Source organism: Scyliorhinus torazame, chromosome 3, assembly GCF_047496885.1.
Source record: "Scyliorhinus torazame isolate Kashiwa2021f chromosome 3, sScyTor2.1, whole genome shotgun sequence".
In the NCBI taxonomy this organism is placed as follows: Eukaryota; Metazoa; Chordata; class Chondrichthyes; order Carcharhiniformes; family Scyliorhinidae; genus Scyliorhinus; species Scyliorhinus torazame.
The window spans coordinates 208,300,598-208,321,161 of record NC_092709.1 but is presented as its reverse complement, the minus strand read 5'-3'; the positions used below and the strand labels follow the sequence as shown (position 1 = coordinate 208,321,161).

The 20,564-nt window shown below is 45.2% G+C and overlaps 1 protein-coding gene across 3 annotated transcripts in view; it reads left to right on the top strand.

The window, feature by feature from the left end:
• dlc1 (DLC1 Rho GTPase activating protein) overlaps positions 1 to 17,168 on the top strand; it is a 732,899-nt gene extending 715,731 nt beyond the window's left edge. For all 3 annotated transcript variants that reach the window (XM_072496832.1, XM_072496831.1, XM_072496833.1), the window contains 8 exons: positions 2,210 to 2,369; positions 3,640 to 3,838; positions 5,668 to 5,881; positions 7,048 to 7,162; positions 9,381 to 9,602; positions 11,756 to 11,973; positions 12,578 to 12,754; positions 13,879 to 17,168. In XM_072496832.1, coding sequence (XP_072352933.1) covers positions 2,210 to 2,369; positions 3,640 to 3,838; positions 5,668 to 5,881; positions 7,048 to 7,162; positions 9,381 to 9,602; positions 11,756 to 11,973; positions 12,578 to 12,754; positions 13,879 to 13,996 — 1,423 coding nt within the window. In that variant the 3' untranslated portion in view covers positions 13,997 to 17,168. The remainder of the gene's footprint in view (positions 1 to 2,209; positions 2,370 to 3,639; positions 3,839 to 5,667; positions 5,882 to 7,047; positions 7,163 to 9,380; positions 9,603 to 11,755; positions 11,974 to 12,577; positions 12,755 to 13,878) is intronic.
• Positions 17,169 to 20,564: the final 3,396 nt, after the last annotated feature.

Here is a 20,564-nt window from a genome sequence, read left to right as displayed (position 1 = left end):
CACAACAGTGTATAAACTGGTGGGGGGGATATCCGAGACAAAACTAGGGTTTGGGACATGCTGCCCTCAAATTAACCTCTTTGCCATCCCCCTGCCCACCTGTTCCAGTGTTGTACATTACCCCTTTAGGAATAGGTAGTTTCATCCATTTTATTGCAGTGAATTACTTGACCAGTTCTCCATGAACCATACCAAAAATGGTAACTTTGTTTCAAAATCCTTTAAAAATGATGGTGTATTGTTCACAATGTTCAGCAATACTCTCATTGTCTAGCCTATTCTAAGAAATGTTTATGGCTTCAACTATGGTTCTATCCTTCCTCTTTCTTTAACAGTAGCACTTTGTATATCTAATGGAAAGATGCCCAGTGTGTTTTTTTAGACCACACAAGTGATTCAATGATTCAAGTTGCATCCTCAATGCACCCTCAATTCATGGAGCATTTTAATACACCAGCCGTTTAACAAAATACATGAAGCGCACGCACAAATGGTGGATATTTGGTTCTTTTCACCGGTGTTGCTTGTCAAACTGTGTTTCCCACTGGCAACATCGGAACTTTCACATCAGTTTCATATTGTCATAAACGATAGTGGACATTCTGGCTGCCTCGAGGGTTAACGGAATGGAGCTCTGGTTACACAAACCCCACATTGTCAGTTTGGCTGTTCAATCCAGGGCTACAAAGAAGTGGTATCATTTAGTGAGGTAGAAGAACATTAGGTGTCATTTTGCCTGGGATACAAATCAACTAGAGATTACTTTATTTTGTTTTTTGCCCAGAGCTCAATGTTCTCATTGACAGTGGAACATGTCAGTAGTATGGCCAACAGGCCCTGGTGCTTGTTTGATGTTTCAGATTTTGAAATTTTTTTTGTATCAGATTGGATTACTGACAATTAGAGAATCAAAGCGGATATTGGTACTTCACAGAAGATGCCAAGGAGAATCTGATCCTGGCAGTGGTATAATGAAAAGAAGGCATGCCAAGTAATTTCAAATAGTAAAAGAAAAATTCCAATTAACCCTTGCTCTGCTGATAAGTTCAGGGAAATTCCAGTATCCCTGGGGCTAATTCAATGTTTATTTATAGTTTGTGCTCTATGACGATGGCGTTACAGTGATAACGTTACTCAAACAGCTATTCACTCTAAATTATGTAACCAGGTAAATTTTATTGGTAGGGCAAACAGACAGCTGTGAATTAACACTATTATACATCCTGACCAATTTTCTATTTTGCTTACTTCAGTGCTACCGTCTGCTCTGCATCTCTACTGGCAGCTAAATTCTGCCTGAACTTTACACTAACTGAAGACCAGGAGTATCAAGCGATTTATCGATACTCAGCCTGATCCTGTTCTTTTGTCATTCCCCCTCTCTCATCCTGTTACCAAATTAATCAAGACATAAATGTTTTGCTGTCTCATCCTGGCAGCATCCAAGCTAAAAATAGCTTATCATTAATGACTGCACCTGCTGACAGAATGTGTAATTATTCAGTGAGGGCAGTACCAGGATTGACTGTGACAGCTTGTGTAGTTAAAAAGCAATTTGTAAGGGCAGCCCATGGCACAGTGGTTAGCACTGGGACTACGGCGCTGAGGACCCGGGTTCGAATCCCGGCCCTTGGTCACAGTCCTAATGGAGTTTGCACATTCTCCCCACGTCTGCGTGGGTTTCACCCCCACAACCCAAAGATGTGCAGGTTAGGTGGATTGGCCACGCTAAATTGCCCCTTAGTTGGAAAAATAAATAATTGGGTACTGTAATTTTTTTCAAAAAAACATTTTGTGTCAAGGCTCTCCGATGATAATGTTCACTGGGTGATCTCAGGGGTGTACTAGTGCTAGTGAAACCATGCACGAGTAAGGGCTCAGCTTCTTAAATCAAACATGTTGACACTGGTCTTCGCTATGGCAAAGAGTTTGTCGCCACTGAACCCCTTCAGATGACAGCAGAACTACAATGCAGAACCCGTAGAATTGCAGGCCAAGCATGTACTGCCCCAAATCATTAGCCTGGCAATGGTCAAATGTAATTCTCCCCCCCCCCCAACTCATTTTTTCCCTTCTCTGAGGGTCTTCTAGCATTGAACCAGGTTACTGCTTGTATAGATGCAACTTTATGCCCAATCAATTGAGCTCAATTGCAAATGTGTAAGAGATGCAGTGGTATTCATTCTGGTCCATGTACACTTTTTTCCAGGGCTGTGCCCAAGTTCATGAAGAGGATCAAGGTTCCAGACTACAAGGACCGGAATGTTTTTGGGGTTCCTCTGCTTGTGAATGTCCAACGTTCAGGGCACCCTCTCCCTCAGAGTATTCAGCAGGCCATGCGCTACCTCCGCAACCAGTGTTTGGACCAGGTCAGTGCCATACTGTACAGATCGTGAAAAAGGGGGCACGATTTAACGTGCAAAAATTAAATTCCCTTTTTGGGTGCCGAGAACGTCCCCGCTATTTAGTTTTCATAGACTTTACAGTGCAGAAGGAGGCCATTCTGCACCAGCCCTGGAAAGAGCACCCTACTTAGGTTCACGCCTCCACCCTATCCCTGTAACCCAGTAACCCCACCTAACCATTTGGACACTTAAGAGGCAATTTAACATGGCCAATCCACCTAACTGCATATCCGTGGACTGTGGGAGGAAACCGCAGCACCCAGAGGAAACCCACGCAGACACAGAGGGAACATGCAGACTCCACACAGACAGTCCCGAGTCCAGGGAAAAAATTCCTCTGCCGTCACACAAGATCATTCAGTGGCATCAATGAATCACCTGAGGTCTGAGATGTCACAGTCCAGTCAGCACATCCCCTCCAGTGCTTGAGGATGAAGAAGGACAGGATGGATGAATCCCATGCTGCCATTTCCTGCGATGCCTCTTTAAGGGATGGCTTCTCTGCACCTCAGTCGTGCTCTCCCCCTTTAAATTTTGGACCCAGTGCTTATGGGTTCTGAATTTCCTGCCTGAATTTCCAGCTCAGCAAGGTGTTGCACAGAGAAAGCTTCTCCCAAGATCAATGCAATGCCCTGTGACTCAGTCTCCTGGAAGTGCAAGGCACTCTCACAGTGCGTCAAGGAAGTCACATATCAGTCACAGGCTTTCATCGGACAGGTTACTGAAGGCTCGAGAGACACCTGCGAGTTTTCACAGGGAGGCACCGTTGTATTTAACTTGAATGCAAGTGGGAAATTAAGCATGTAGATGAGCTTCCGGCAGCTAACTAGTGAGTTTCCCGTTTTGTTACCTTTCTCAGCTCTAATTTAATCACTTAGTTTCCTGCCGCTGGCAGTATAATGCGTGCCCTCCCATGAAATTCTCTGTGTGTATCTGCCATTTTGCCTGCTTCAGCAGGCTCCACAAAATCCAGTCCACTATTCTTAATGTTGGCAACAGTGGATTGCTGTATGTATTATTGTAAGTATTTGTAGTAAGAAAATTAATGTGTGATAGTTATCATTTAATTTTATTGGAGGGATTTATTTTGTTGCAATCTGCACCTGCAGTGTATACTTAAGACTGACAAAAGGGCCTTGCTGATAGAATGCCCCTCACTTTTTATTCTGAAGTTGCTGTCGGCTGTTCTTTACAAATTTGTTTAAAGTAACATTTTAATATTTTTAATAAACAGGTTGGGTTATTCCGAAAGTCTGGAGTAAAGTCTCGAATCCAAGCCTTGCGGCAGATGAATGAGACTTGTACAGATAGCGTGAACTATGAAGGCCAGTCCGCATATGACGTAGCAGACATGCTTAAACAGTATTTTCGAGATCTGCCTGAGCCACTGATGACCAGTAAACTCTCGGAAACATTTCTACAAATCTACCAGTGTAAGTAATAGCAGTAGTTTCCAGATCTAAATACACTGGATTGTCTTTGGCTTTGATTAGTGGCTGAAAGCAAATTTTAAACCAGGAGATACTAACATTATATGGGCACTAGCTCTGAAAACCCAAGACTGTTCCCTGCCCTTACAAGGCTTTCAACACGAGGCTTGGGGGGCAAGGTCTAGTTCAACAACATGCATGTTCTTTAGTACATGATGTATGGTTTCTCGCTCGCTCTCTCTCTCTCCCCCCGAGAGCCTGCACCTCTGGAGAATAATTTGTTTTTGATTCTGGTTAATGGTTTGATGGCATTTTCCCTGTAGAAAGAGGGTGCTGCGGGAAATGGCAGTAGTCTCAATGTGGGGACTCTCCAGTTGGATTTACAGGCATCTTTGGGAGGGGACATCCATATGCAAATCCAGCCTGCCAAAGATATTGAAATCATGGTACCTCCACTGACGTTGCAAACTTTGCCTGGGTCCAGCTGAATTCTGGGATCACTGTGTTAGGACTCAGTGTTTTCTTTGTAGAAATGGAAAGGCCATGCTTTATTTTCGACACAACCATTTCCTGAGCACAATTTATTTTCTCATGTTTGCACTGCTAGAAGTAAACATTTATCCTGGTATTTCTGAAATTCATAAAAGTTGCCATATCATAATTTGATAAGTTCTCTCTGCCAAGTCTGCGAAGATGACCGCTTCCAAGGGTGTTCAGGGTGGTGTGATTTCGTAAACAATTTATGGGTTAAAGATCCTAGAGGTCATTGTTTAAATGTCCTTGCAGATTCATTTCCATTCCCATGTAAATATTCCGAGGGTGTTCTATTTTGAGCTGGTGCATGTTATGAAGATATGTATTTTGAGGAACCTTTACATTATTTGCTCTCTGTATCAGGACATTGTTGAAGTGTTCTGCCTGAAAGAGTTTGCATGTATTTTTCGCTCAGCTCATAGCACAAGGAAAACAAAGTAACCCTACATGTCCCATCAATCACCATGTGCTTCAGCACCCTTGGCCTCCTGACAGAAACGTAAACTAATCGTGCGTTTAAGAACTGAGAAGGAAGTTGTTTCATTCTGTTTGGGATAAACTAACATGAGTTGAATTTCATGTGGGGCTTATTATGAGCTCTGTGGTAAAAGGGTATCTTGGCTTCCCTATCTGTTCAAAATAAAACATCATGTTAACAAAGGCACGAGATAAGGTAATAAAGTAACTTGAAATTGCATCAAATGATAGAAATACTTCTTGCTTTCTACTCTGTTCCCTCTCTCCTCTCCTGAAGTCAAAAGCAGGAAAGTGGTTGACGTTTTTTTTCACCGACTTGGCCTGACTGAGATCAGCTCATTTTGAAGACACAGAAATCAAAATGCTTTTCTACCTGAACGGTGTATTTTTTTATTTGCTCTGGTTAAGGTGCTATGCACATTCAAGTTGTTATTTCTAAAGCAGGTACTTTCTAAGTGCAATGTTTCAGTTCCAACAGGGCACTGCATTTATCAACTTCGACTGAAAGTGGCTTGGTTGCAGCTTGAAAAGGATGCATCGGTTTCCATTTTCATTTCCTTCACCAGACCTCCTTTTGGAGACTTGCCGGTGTCATTACCCAAGTTACGAATTTTGGATAACTTTGCGCTCAAGCTTATTAGTAAATGTGCACTGAGCAGCTGGCATTGTATCTCAAGTTGGTTCATTGTACATGAAGCCCGTGGAGATATTCCAATAAGGGGCTTTATAAAATGCAAGTTTTCTTTCTTAGACCATAAAGCACCTTCAACTTTTTCTCCTCCAAGTCTGAAAAGTAAAATGAAAATAATTTTATGCTGCAGATGTCCCAAAGGATCAACGTTTCCAAGCAATTCAGGCTGGCATCATGCTATTGCCTGATGAGAATCGCGAGGCCCTGCAGACTCTCCTCTATTTCCTGAGTGATGTTGTGGCTGTTGTGGAAGAAAACCAGATGACACCTACAAACCTCGCCGTGTGCCTGGCCCCTTCGCTGTTCCACCTCAATACTCTGAAGAGAGAAAACTCCTCTCCCAGGTACTGCTTCCTTCCTAGGCACAAGGGTTGTATGTATTTTACATTTTTTCTAAAAATTGGGCAAGATTTTGCAGCTCCTCTTACTGGCAGGAACTTCCAATCCTGCCAAAGTCAGTAAACTTTTGGCTGCCTCCCTGCATCTGCTATGGAGGGACTGGAAAATCGGGGTCATTATTTCTCTTCCAAGAGTAACTAGTTTTCTGGACACAAGGATAGGAGATGAATAATACACACCCACACATGCACACAGGAAGATCTGTTGTATACAGATACATAGGAGACAGGTAACACACATCGGGATAGATCTTACCTTGATTATGTGCACTCGTGTAAAATGGGTGACTTAAATCAAAATAAAAATCATGAGTCACATAAAACTGGCTAGCAAGACCAGTAATAAACCCACTGCACATTTGCAAGGGGAGGTCAGTGAAATATTTCAAAAGATGTATCTGGAGACCAGCAACACAAATCCACATACACAAGGGAAGATCAGTAATCCCTGCAGCAGAATTGCAGGTGATTTTCATTTTGCACTATAATTTCTGCAGAAGAGTTGCAGAAAACTCAAAACAAACAGCATAAATGGGGAAATTCACCCCTTCGTTTTTCAATTCACCATCGAGAGATCGGGAATATTACATTATGTAAACACCAGGAAATAGCTGTCAGACTCCCTAATTAACACAGCGCCAGTGTAAAAGTGCCTTTTTATATGGTGCCCTTTCTAATTATTTGTTGTGTGGAACTATTGTGTAAAGTTGTCATCTATCAATGGGCAGACCTGATGAGGACCTGTTCCACAATGTCACTTTAAGTACCCTCCTCGTGCTGCACCACTGCCTCAAAGACTTGAAATATAAAAAACCTTGACCTTGCCACAAAGTCTACTATCTAATTTAAAGACAAGTCCTAAAGCTCCTAAAGCAGAGACAAATTGCTGTTTGCTTACTAGAGTGAAAGGATTTTTACTCCGATGCAAGTTAAGTGTGTGCCATAAATTGCGTGCCCTTATCGTTGATCCTTGTGCAAGTTTTACAAGGTTTGCTGCTGTTTAATGATCCTTTTGTAAAACTCCACAAATACCTGTGCTGGCACCGAAGTGTCTGTGCTATTGTCCATTAGTCATTTATGTATTAATGAGACCTTGTTTCTTTTTAATCCAGAGTGATACAGAGGAAACAAAGTTTAGGCAAACCTGATCAGAAGGACCTGAATGAAAACTTGGCTGCTACCCAAGGCCTTGCCCACATGATCGCAGAGTGCAAGAAGCTTTTCAAGGTGTGCTTTGTTTGCCATTGTTCATTTTTATTTCGGACCCAGTAAATACTCAGGGCAGGGTTTTCTGGCCTTCCCTGCCGGTAGGATCTTGTGGTCCCACTAAAGGTGGCCCCCCATGGTGGGTTCCCCGGGACGGGTGAGCCGCGCAAAACGGCGTGAACATCAGCAGGACCAGAAGATCTGGCCATAGGCAGGCCTCCTTCGCTGCTGGAAAACATACCACGGAGTGGCCAGACAATCTCGCTGTTGGTCAAGTGTTTGAAACATGACATGTTAGATTTTGCTCTTCACTATGCCCAAATCCCTAAACACAGCAAAGTGAGGATGTAGGCAGAGGCCTGTTGAGTCTGACGTCCCCTATATATGCTGCCCATGGGTTTTCTAGAGTAGACAGAAGAAATGGGCATTAACTGCCATGGGTGAAATCCCAATGTAACCGTGCCAGATGTGACAGGATAGGCCATTCTGACCCTCTCCCAAACGGAGAGGTGCTCCCAAAATCTGGCATATGGCAGCAGGGATCCAGGAACATCCTAAAGATTTTCACAAATAATAGGACTTTTGAATATTTTACCTGTGCACCAACCTCCATGACATTACAACAGCAGTCTTAAAGTCACAATACCAGTCACCCGAAACACAGATTTCCTGTTCCCTGATCCCATGCAAGGCTATACCAATCTCCCTGAAACTCCCTTTAGACTGTGATGAATACCACCCTTACGTTAAGAACATATACAAGAATTACCAAAAGCTTTCAAAGTTGCTGTGTAAATAATTTGTCTTTGGGAGTGGGTGCGCTGCACTGAGGCAGGCCTTCTGCCCAGCCGACCCCTGCACTTAACATCTTCTGCATTCTTTCCGGGGTAACATGACCTGACTCCCACAGAACCCCCGCCACCCCGGAACAAACATCACACTTCCAGGACGGGTTTGTGGAGCTGTCCCGACTCTGTGCTCCCGACCTGGGAACGAAAACCCAGGTCTAAGTTTTTCACAGTTACGTTATTGGAGTCTTAATGTAAGCCTACTTGGGAAAATATAGATTATTATTATTATTATGTAACTATACTGAAAGGATGCCTTGTTTACATTGGCAAGCTGCTTTTACATTGACAACATTTAATTTGGATTGCAGGAGCTGAGTCCAGTTTCCTTACTAATTGTGTTCTCTTTATTTGGCTCTGAATATGGCGGTCAATATGGTCGCCTTCCTTAATTCTAATTACGTTTCGCTCTAGAGTCGCCAGGTATCTTTCGATACTGCCACAAGGTTCAAACCAAATACTGATCAAAGACTCGATACACCAGTTAGTTAGTTCAAAGTCAAATGCTTATTATTTACACATACAGTTAAATATACTCATGCGCAAATACTACAGACTAAACTATCACTACTCCTAAAGCCTATACTTAGCTTCGGGCATCCACTCAGTCAGAGGAACAATGGCCGTTATTCGGTTCTGAGGCTGCTGGGGTCGAAGTGGTGAAGGGGAATGCTACGGTCGTCTGTCTGGTAGCGTGCGTTGACCTTGGACTTACTTGTTCTGGTGCAGCTGTTGGGCAGGTCTCTCCTTGGTGAGAGCTGGAGCCAAGAGAACGATTCTCTCTTGGGGGATCGTTCTTATACCCAAAGGGGCTTCGCGCGCTTTTGGGCGGGCCTTGAACTTGGCCCCAATTAATTGGGCCATTTCTCGATTGTTCCTATCGATTTCCTCCAATAAAGGGGTGGGTGCCCTGATGGCTGGGCGTGTCCTAGGTGGCCGTTGGCCTGCTTTGTTCTGGTCTCCTCTGACGCCGGGGTGTCTGCCTTAGTATCGGTTACTCAAATGTTACTCTTTTGTTCCCGGAGATGGGCCATTAGTATGCTAATGGGTTTGCAGTTTTGGTCTTGTTTGGGAGCTGCGGCTCCAATATGCAGACAAACCCTGAACCTGCTTGTTTTCTCAGTATTGTCCATTTTCCCTGCAATCTTTGCAAAGTGTCCATTTTGTAATCACGAAGTGGCCATCCCAGATGGCTACACCCTGTCAACAGATTCCTAGACTCAGTGTTGATAGCTGCTAATATGAGCCTACCATCTGGACAAGGGAGCCAGATGAATCAGTATAAACTGATCATAGATGCTGAACATCCAGTATGAAACTAAACAGGAGTAATATAAATGCAGGGATACTTATTGACATATTATAAGTGTGGCTATATTTTTATTCCTTAGATTCCAGAGGAAATGATGAGCCATTGTCGCAACTCCTACATGGAACAGGATTTGCAGCCAGTCAGTTTGGAGGAGTTGGGCAAAACCAGTCAGGGTGAATCCTCTGAGTTCCGAGCTCATCTGCAGAACTACGTCAATGTTCTGCTGAAGGAGGCCAAAGACAAGTTTAAAGGCTGGGTCAACTGTTCAACATCAGAATCGGCGGAGCTGGCCTACAAAAAGGTAATTGTTTAAAATGGAATGCAGCAGCAGACTGCAATTGTGGTCGACGTTGGCAGCACAAAGTGACTATGTGAATGTTGTGTATGTCTCTGTGTCAGAGCTTTGTTTAAAAAGAAAAAGGCGATGGACAGTGAAAATTGTTTCAAAGGTGGAGAGTACAGGCAATGTAAATGAATATTTGAAGTGAATTAGCCATTTTCAGCAAGGAGTGGAAGAAGGCTCTGGAATTCCACAGGGAAAAGTCCTGATGACAATGGAGGGATTTTGCTTTCAGTCTTCCATCACTGACCCTCACTGGAGTTCAGACCCAATGGGCTCAATCCATGCAAACCCCATCCCCTTGCACAGAACTAAAATGTAACTCACAGTGACTCACCGTAAGCGAAACCACTATGTCGGGAGAATTCCAGGAGAGGCTTGAAACTGGATTTGTACCGGGTGCCAAAGAGTTCCGATGCTCCCAAGCCCTCCCAGCAGACGTAATCTGGTTTATGCCCTGGCTGGGTGTGAACCAGATTAGCATATTAAAAATCTAATTTAAATAATGCAGGATCGGCTTTAAGCCGAATTCGTCCGGCTCCTGCAATTTTCCCACCCACCAGCGCAACGTGAAGCCAGCACGGATCACTACTGGTCACCACAAATAAAGATCAGACGTGATGACCACGCTCGGAGTTCGGAGGCAATTGTAATCCCAGGGTGGCTGGGGCCATGGCAGAGCAGTGCCTGGGCACTGCCCCCTGGCTTTCCGGCACTGCCAAGGTGTCAGCGGACAATGTGAAGGGGTGGGGCCTTATGCGGGTGAGGCTGAATGGAGAGGAAACATGAGCATGATGGGGACAGGGCCTTTGGGGATCCCCTAGTGGGGTACCACTCCTGGGGGGGCTGCTGGTATCAATGATCGGAGAGGGTGGACTCCTGATGCTGGCGATTGTAGGGGTGTCTTTGCTGGTGATAAGGGGGGGGTGTCTTTCCCGGCGAGAAGGGGGTTGCCTGTAGCCGTTATTGTGAGATTAGAGCGCCCTTTAAAAGTGGCACCCCATTCTCTGAGAATCCAGCCTTGCCAGCATCTTTGGGTCACGCACATCTCATTACGACGCAAATCACCCCAGCTCCAAAAATTACTTTGTAAGGGAAGATCGTAGTCGGAGTCACGATGATTAGCTCAGATTTTCAAGCTCAAAATGGCATTTTTGGGAAGACTTCTGACCACCAGTTACAAATAACAGCAGATCCATGTACTGCACGAGCCCACCTTTCTCACTTTCTTGCCAGATTTAAACCTAATTCGGAGTCAACCATATTGCTGTGAGCCTGGAGTCACATGTGGGCCAGATTGGGTAAGGAGGGCAGATTTCCTTCCCTAACGACATTAGTGAACCAGATGGGTTTTTACAACAATCGTCAATGGTTTCACGGGCAGTAGCTTTCCGTTCCGGAATTTAAATTCCACCAACTGCCTTGGTGGGATTTAAACTTGTGTCCTCAGATTATTAGCTAGGTCTCTGGTTTCCTAGTCCAGTGGCATTAGCACTATACCACCATCTGTGCAAAGGGATTAAAAGGAGTTAAATGCAATGAATGAATGGATCTTTATCAATGAGTTTTTTTTAAGTAGTGAATTCATCAATGGACGCTGAAGACTTTTACTTAATCTCAGCCTGCGTCCTGATGTCTGCCCATGCTGGATACTGGGTGAGCTAACATGAGAGGGTGTAAGGGCAAAGATTGGTGGGTGGGGTCATGGGTTGACACGCGTGGGCATTAAGTTGGCACAGGGGCTATAAATGGCCATGGGGATGAGTGGAGGGCATAAGTTGGCATGGAGGGTATGAATTGCCTTTCACCCAGCCCTGCACCAAACAACTCCTATGGCTGCCAATAAACTTTTTCCGGTGGTAGCTGGCACCACTTCCATGAAACCCGCTCCTCCAGGAACGGAAATTAAGACTTCTGGGGCAGTTTCTCAGGAACCACGTTTGCAGAGCCGGGAATTCTCCCAATCCTGCGCACAAGACGCAGAAACGTAAACTCACACCTTACTGTCATTTTTCAGCCATTTGTATGCCAATACATCACAAAACATTTAACCTCTTTTGGCTGCATCTTTGAGGAATAAAAAGATTTAAAGGGCAATTCTTTTTTTTAACCAGATTTGTGATGGACCACCTCTAAAATTGTGGAAGGCTTGCATTGAGATTCCTGCTGCACCAGAGGATGTTCTGTGGCGGATACTACGGGACCGTCATCTCTGGGATGATGACCTTCTTAGTTCAAAGGTCATTGAAAATTTGAATAGTCAAACAGATATCTATCATTATGTGCAAAGCAGCATGGCCCCACACCCGACCAGAGATTATGTGCTCTTAAGGTAAGCATTTTTAAACTCTGAAGTATTATCCGTAGAGAAAAGATAAGGTTTAGATTAGCCAGCATTGCCTGCATTGTTGCAAATTCCCATACAAAGCAGGAAGTTGACTTGTTTGGATCTTGATGTGCATAGTTAGTTAGTCTCAGTTTAGCGACAGTAGGTATACCATATTTGGACTCTATGAAGGGGAGGGTAGAATCTCTGGGCCCATTCGCCATGGGCGCAAATCCCGTTATGGCTGATAACTCTCGCAACAGGGCAATAACGAGATTTGCGACGGGGAGATCGCAGAATAAGAGATCTTCCCCGCCCCTCCACCGGCGACGTAATCTGGGCATGGACCTTATTGCCATTCATTTGCATGAATTCAAATATGTCTAAATGGCCTTGCTTCCGGAGCATCAGATATTTCCCTCTACAAGCCCATCTCCGATGGGTCCTAAAGCACAATGGCGGTTGACATCTCAACATTCGCCACTGTGGATGTCGGAAGATCCTGTCGATTATATTTATAGTTTATCAAAATTCATTTCTCTTGAATTTTTTACCTTGTATTTCTTCTATTCAGAATCTACATTTCAAACATGTTTATTTTCTTTTTCAGGACTTGGAGGACCAACTTGCCCAAGGGAAGCTGTGCGTTGGTGGCCACCTCAGTGGAGCACAATGAGACACCTGTGGTTGGAGGAGTCCGAGCTAATGCTCTAACCTCACGATATCTAATCGAGCCTTGTGGGTCAGGAAAATCCAAACTCACGTACTTGTGTAGAATAGACACAAGGTATTGGAGGGTGTCTTTTTCATAGTATTAGTTAGTAATATGTACTATATTATATTTCTGACCAGTGCTGTACGCATGCTTTAGATAATCATACTAAATCTTGCTGTCCACTTCCTTTAAACACACATTATTGAAGTTGATTTCCTCCTACATTAAAATGCAGCAATGAAATATTCATGCAGCTACCATATTGAAAAGAAAAAACACTCCTGTATGAATGCAAAAATGACATGACGCGCTGCGCAAAATGTAAACTATTTCAACGCCATACCGTCCAAAATAAATTTGATCACATTCTGCAGAGAACAGTTTGATCCAAGCACTTTAGCATTTTTACAGGCACAATTTTCAATGAATCGTAACATGGTTTAAGTAAATGTACAATCCGATAGAAGCACTATTGCTTATGGTGGCACCAAGAGAAACAAGGAGGCCTTGCGTCACAGTGGTAGCATCCGTACCTCTGGACCAAAGATTCCGGCAGGAGCAATGGCAGGACCCGTTGGCCACGGAGAAGGAATGTTCATCATGCAGTTCAACGGCTATAATCAACTCAGGAATCCTTCCACCATTTCCCCACTATTCCCCAAATATCAAGACAGAGTGTGGGTGTGAGGGTACACTTAAAAAAATGAGAAACAACAAGATCCATGGTGAAGCATAATAAATAACGTACTAACTCAACCCAACAAATTTTGCTCCCATAAATTTTGTACTAACTCAGCCCAACACATTTTGCTCCACTGCAAAGCTGCATTGCTGGTCTATCCTGACAAATGCTGCTCACCCAAAACCAGTACAAACCTCTGGCCTACAGCATTCAGCTATCGCAGCGGCATCATTTTTCTACAGCACTGTAGTGGTGCAACTGCAGCAAGGAGGATAGGAACCACTACTGAATTGGGCTTTCTAAAGGCATGAAAGTGCAACCTCGTTTATATAATGACCCTGTGACCAGAGTCGGAACTGTCTTAAACTACAAAGGTAGGGCCCTGGAATAGTTTTCTGACTTCGACTGTAGAGTTTAACCAGCACAATATATATTGTTAAAAATCAAACACGTTTGTTTAATTTTTCAATCAGCATTACAAATTCAATCCAACATTTTCTATCTTTTATTTCAGAGGGCGGATGCCAGAGTGGTACAATAAAGCATTTGGGCACTTGTGCGCAGCCGAAATTGGTAGAATACGAGACTCTTTTAATATTCCTGGCTCCGACAGTCAAGAAAGCAAGCATTAGGGCACTACTTCCAATGAGCTCATATGTTAACTCTGATGCACAGAGCTTCAAAGAGCAACCGTATGTACTTCGAAGGAAACTGTGGTGGACCCAAATGAACGCATTTATAATGGAGGCCTGCACATTTAGACCTTTGAAATGAATTATTTTATTTTTAATGGAATTCCTAATTATGACTGTAGCGACATACTATTAAAAAGCTGCTTAATTCGTACACGAGGGCTGTCATATAGGCCTTTACTGGAATACTAGGATGGGACTAGTGACTCTTTGAAAAAGTGAGGTGCAAAAAATATATTGTACTTGCTTGTTTAGGGGCCACAATTGCTTCTATGAAGCATCAAGCAATTTGTGTAATATAAATCATGTGTATGTAAAATAATAACCTGGTGTGTTCACGTCATTTGCTATTTTTTTATATTTCATTCTACATAGTTTATGAACTATTGCTATACTTCATTTGAGTCATGTTTGGTTCAGTTATCCATATAGCATGGTGCATCTGGAGGAGTGTGTGCTTGAGCGTGTGTTTCTAAGGAACTGAAATGTGAGAGATTGGGTAAGGGACGGTGTCTGGTACACTGCTTGCTCAGACGGCACTGGCATGGCAGAATGATATCCGTCAATCAATGCGTTTCCCGTACAGCTAAACCTGTCAATATAGTATTTATGTAAAAGACAATGGAGACCACTTTAGGGCCACTTTTTCCCCACCAAGGTTTGGATTTTATCTCTTGGTGGACTCGTAACTTGTCGACCAAAACTCAGTCCCACCTGCCAGGGATTGGGAGAGGGTTTGGTTGGAATAATGTAACAGCTTTGATGATCCCTCTCAATGTATCTTGAAAACCTAACTGGACTCCAACTACATTTCCAAAGGAGAAGGACTGTTTCTTTTGATGAAGCTGGTTTTTTTAATGAACAAACCCCTCCGTTGTATTTTTCACTAGATGAGACCCTTCAGTGGTTCTATAAGTTTGCAGGGACAAAAATACATAATTTCAAAAGTGGTGTTTCATGCTACAGAACGTTAATATATGCATCCATGCTGTGCTGCATTTTTAACAATCAATGTGGCGTTTGTTCGATCTAAGGCAGGGAAGAACATTGCAAAACTGCTGTTGTTGCAAAAGTGTTGTGTCTCTTAAAAGTGATGTTGAAAACTGCTGTGAAACAGAAAGTTCTGGGCCTATACGGAGAAAGTTAAAGGGGACTGGTCTTGCTGGTTTTTAATAGTCAAATGTGTTATGTATTGTGCCAATGTTAGCTTTTTATGTATTGGGCGACTTGCATGGCTAATCCGAAAATAGTTTTATAGTAAAATGTAGCCCTTCCTCTGTCTCCCTCTGAAGCAGAATGATTTGTCTGCTTAGTATTTTCCTGTCTATATTCTAATAGATCAGCTGCAGCATTCTCCGTTGGTGGGATCCTCCGCTTCGCCGGCAGCGCACCCACGTCTGCGGGTTTCCCAATGGCATGGGATGGCCACAATGGGAAACCCCAAAGGCTGGCTGCCGGAACGGACGATCCCGCTGGCGGAGGGGGTGGGGTGCGCATTTCTCGGAAAACGGGGCTGGCGGGACATAGAATCCCGCCCCAGATTTTGCTGAAAAGCCACTTGACTCTGAAAAATCACAGGAAGCTGTAGTTTGGTTAAAGTGCTGAAATGCATCTGTCCCCATTAGCAGCTGACCCCAATAAAGCTCATGGGCTTGGGTGAGATTCCTCAATTATCATGATAGTGGATGTCCATGCTGTCAGTGGCGCATCTGGGGCACCCGCAATTGGCATCAAACGAAAGGTGGGGCATAACATGTTCCCCCTTGCAAATCGGTTATAGGCAACTTGGTGGTTTTTGTACCTGATCAGCAATCCTGAGGTCATAGTAATCATGGGTGAAATTTTATGATTCCCCGCTATTAGGTTTGAAGATGGGGAGGGGTTTTGTAAAATGCAGGGCATTGCCTGCCTGCCACCTTCCCATCCACCAACCAGTGGCCACTTCAATGCCTCACCCCGCCCCCTCACCTGGTGGGTAGCTCGGCAGCTTTTATTGGGCGAACTGGCGTCAGGTTAAATCACCACCAGTCAGCTCTCTCAAAAGGTGAGAGCAGCCCATGGTCCTCGGGGACTAGGGCGACTTTCACATTTTTTCCATTATACAAAATAATTTCTCCACTTCCAAAACTGTCACTGGATGTACACCTGTGGTTAAAATCACAAGACAATAGGGGCCGAGCTGTGCCTATATCACATGTGAATAACACTGTTAAGGTTGTTAAGGTGCTATTGAGTGTAGAGTACTTTTCATAATAGAATCAAACCTTTCTCAATTCCCAGCGAATATTCACTGGAACATGGTATTGGATAATATTTGTAATGGTGTGCATCGGAAGACCTCCAGCTCTGTTCATGAAACAATTCTGACATGTTAAAAATCATTTCTGGTGTTCATTGTTTTTTTTGCTCCTCTTTTTGTTTTAATTTTTTGGTTTTTCATCCTCACTTTGCCAGTTCTTGAGATTTTGCTAACAATCGCTAGGATGCTATTTGCCAAGTGGGCCTCTCACAGAAGGTGGTCTTTCATACAGGTTTTACTGTAACATTACCATTTGTATGAGGCTTTAAATGGAATGGCAGTTAATAGCTAATACAAAACTGCCATTGGGAACTCAATGAACCTTCTTAATATGTGGGTGCTGGAGCCCTTAATGAGCAGAAGTTAAAAGAAGGATTTATCTAATATTGTTTAAAATATTTACCGTTCAGTGTTATGTAAATAACTTTCAGTGAAATTTGTGGCAATAAGAACAATTTTATCAGTAATTATTTCAGTGTTATCCCTTCACTTTAAAATGCTTACCATTCTGTGTGTCTATACAAGAATTTAATTGGTATTTGTAGAATTTGATGTCACTGTGTATACCATTGCATTGTAAACGTGTATACATGTCTAGCTGCATACTGCCAAACAGGGATAACGCATGTTATTAATTATTTAAATATTCACATATTTATACCTCAATTATAATTTTTTGTACCTCTTTTTAAATTGTAAATATTTTACTCTCTAAATGCTAAGACATAAAGAACCAAGAAAGTGTTTATATCTTTGTGTGTCTGTACAGTTATAACCGTCAAGTGCACTATTAAATGTGTTAAATGAAAATAATTATTCTTTGTTTCTGGACATTGGTCTTTGCATGTTACAGCAGATGCATCCAAAGGTGACAGGGATAAACCTGGGGAGTGGGACGAGCTAGATCATAGATAGCGTCACCCGAGGTAGAATACTCTTTCAGAGGGCCAGTGGGGAGTCGATGGGTCGAATGGCCTCCTTTTGCACTAAAGATTTTGAAAATGAGCTCATGGATCACACACTGGCAATTTCGGCATCCTTGTTCAATTTGATCTTGGTATTTGTTGCCCTGACTTGCTTGGCTTTTGTTGCAATGGATGTTTGGAAAGGACTTTGTGCTGTTGCTGGTCTGAATTCTCCGTCCTGGAGGCTTAATGCTGCTGCAGGTGGAGAATCACGATAAAGGCACACTGCTGCACGGAGTGCCGGTGAGGAGAGATTCATGCCATATAATGGGCCAGCCGCAGCCCACGTGCAGCCCGCCCGAATCCCAGCCCCACTGGCATCTGATTCACTGGGGTCAGGATTCGTGTTCAGAGTCTGATGAGCTGGAGCAGCTTTGAAGCGATCCACTCAGCACAGACTGTCATTCCAGCTGAGAAGATGGCTGCTAAAAGATCTACACCGAGGTTTCTGGAGTCAGAGATTGACTGAATGCTGAACACTTTTGAGAGGAGCAACACGCTCTTCCCCAAGGTGGGGTAGAGACTCAAGCCTGTGATCCTGAATGAGGTGGCAGAGGCTTTGAGTGCTGGCAGCCTCACCAAGAGGATTGGTATGCAATGCCGTAAGAAGATGGAGCAACCTCTTTCGGGCAACTCGGCGAGTAACCACCTCTGTGCCCCTGGCATCACTCCTGTCCCTCCTCAGATTTCCCTCAAGTTTGAAAATGAGCTCATGGATCACACACTGGCAATTTCGGCATCCTTGTTCAATTTGCTCTTGGTATTTGTTGCCAACAACACCTGCCTGCATTTCCCTTAAAGCCCACCCTTTATGAACCCCCAACACATGTCTTGTCCTCTTTGGTCTGGAGCCTTGCACACTCATGCCACCAGCTACAAACTCCGCATAAAACAAGTGTCCCAGTATCGCACTATGTCCTTTCTGTGTCCTCATGGATAAAGCAGGCCATAATCACCAGGAGTGCCAGATGATAGGAGGGGGCATCCCAGAAATCCGTACCCACTCTCAGGAAAGGGCCCTGCAATTCGCAGGGAAGGCTGAAAAGAGGGCAGTGGCAGGAATGGAGTTTGGCATGCACCAAAGAGTCCGATGCAACACAGATGTCCCTATAACAAGTGAGTCACCCCTCTCCCACAGACCAGTCATGGCCATCAGTCCAGACCTTGTCTTTTGTCTTGCAGGATCCCTACCAGACGGAGCCGGGTTGTAGGGGGTCAGTATCCCCCATCCAAACCCTCAGAACACCCCGGAGCACCACTCCAGGGAGTACACTGCGTTCCGGCACTGCCTTCACCTACACCATCCACCATCGCAGAGACTATCACCTTGGTGGATAATGTTACGAGGGGCAAGGTGGATAAGGTGCGAGAGGCAAGGTTTAGAGGAGATGTACGAGGCAAGTTTTTTTACACAGAGGGTAGTGGGTGCCTGGAACTCGCTGCCGGAGGAGGTGGTGGAAGCAGGGACGATAGTGACGTTTAAGGGGCATCTTGACAAATCCATGAATAGGATGGGAAGAGAGGGATACGGACCCCGTAAGTGTAGAAGGTTTTAGTTTGGATGGGCAGCATGGTCGGCGCAGGCTTGGAGGGCCGAAGGGCCTGTTCCTGTGCTGTACTTTTCTTTGTTAGTGATCAGGTTCCTGGGTCACCCTCTCGTGAGCACCACACACATGCTACAGCACATCAGGCGGAGTCAGGGACTCCCAAGGGAGTGGACGGTCGGAGAGCTGCCCAGTCCCAGGGAACAGCTGTTGCCCAGGCAGATGTTGCGCTGGAGCTCACTCAAGCCTCCCATGCATCCCATTGAGTCGCCCAGGAGCCAGTGAGAACCACAAGGGAGGGGGAAGTAATGGGGCCCATCCACAGGGTAGGTGCTGGAATGCCCCAACCCTTCTGAATTCCCCCCTCCCCCATCTGACACTGGCACATCTGCTTGGCAGCAGGCAGAACCACGTGACATGAGATCACCCATGATGCCCAAAAGTTGGCCAAGCCCATCTAGGGCCTCGGCCCTCCTGAGGACACCCACCAAGGGCATCACAGGGCAGAGGGTGAGACAAGCAGCAGGCCGCCTCCACTTCTGATGTGCTGTCTGGGTAAACGCAGAAGAAGCGGTAGGCCTCAAAAGATAAATTACTCTTTAAATTGGCACAGGTGTAGTAGAGAGTAGAGGTTAAGGGGGAAGGGCACCATGTTGTGAGGCGATGGTATTGTCGCTGGACTAGTGATCCAGAGACCCAGGATAATGATCTGGGGAGCCTGGTTCGAATTCCACCCCGGTTGGAAAACTCCAACACATCCAGGAACCGTCGCATCCCCTCCTCCCCGGTCGGGTCTTCCAACCCATATAGCCTTCTATAAAACGCCTCAAGCGCCACATTTACCCCCTCTAGGTCCATCACCGCCTTCCCCTTATCATTCCGAACTCTGCCAATCTCCCTCGCCGCCTCTTGCTTTCTCAACTGATGGGCCAACATCCTACTCGTCTTCTAACTGTGCTCATACACTGCCCCTCTGGCCCTTCGTAATTGCCCCACCACCATCCCTGTAGAAACTAGCCCAAACTCCATCTGGAGCCCCTGCCTCTTCTTCAACAGCACTGTCGCCTGCATCTCCGAGCATCTCCTGTCCACCCTCAAAATCTCGTCCACCAGTCTGGCCCTTTCTTCCGGCTCCGTTTTCTCCCTATTTCGCTCGGATTGATGTAAACTCCCCCTGACCATCGCCTTGAGTGCCTCCCACACCATGGCAGCCATGACCTCCCCATATCATTCAGCTCCAAGTATTCCCGAATGGCAACCTACACCTGATCGCACACCTCCTCACTCGCCAGCAAACCCACATCCAGCCTCCACTGCGAATGCACTCTTCCATTACCACCAAGCCAGGGGATCAAACCTGGTTCAATGAGAAGTGAAGGACAGCGTGCCAGGAGCAACATCAGGCATACCAAAAAATGAGGGGCGTCATTCTCCGACCCCCCGCTGGGTCGGAGAATGGCCGTTGGCCGCCGTGAATCCCGCCCCCGCCGAAGTCTCCGCTCCCAGAGATTGGGCGGGGGCGGGAATCGGGCCGCGCCGGTTGGCGGGACCCCCCGCTGGATTCTCCGGCCCGGATGGGCCGAAGTCCCGCCCAGGAATTGCCTGTCCCGCCGACGTAAATCAAACCTGGTATTTACCGGCGGGACAAAGCGGCATGGGCGGGCTCCGGGGTCCTGGGGGGGGGGGGGCGCGGGGCGATC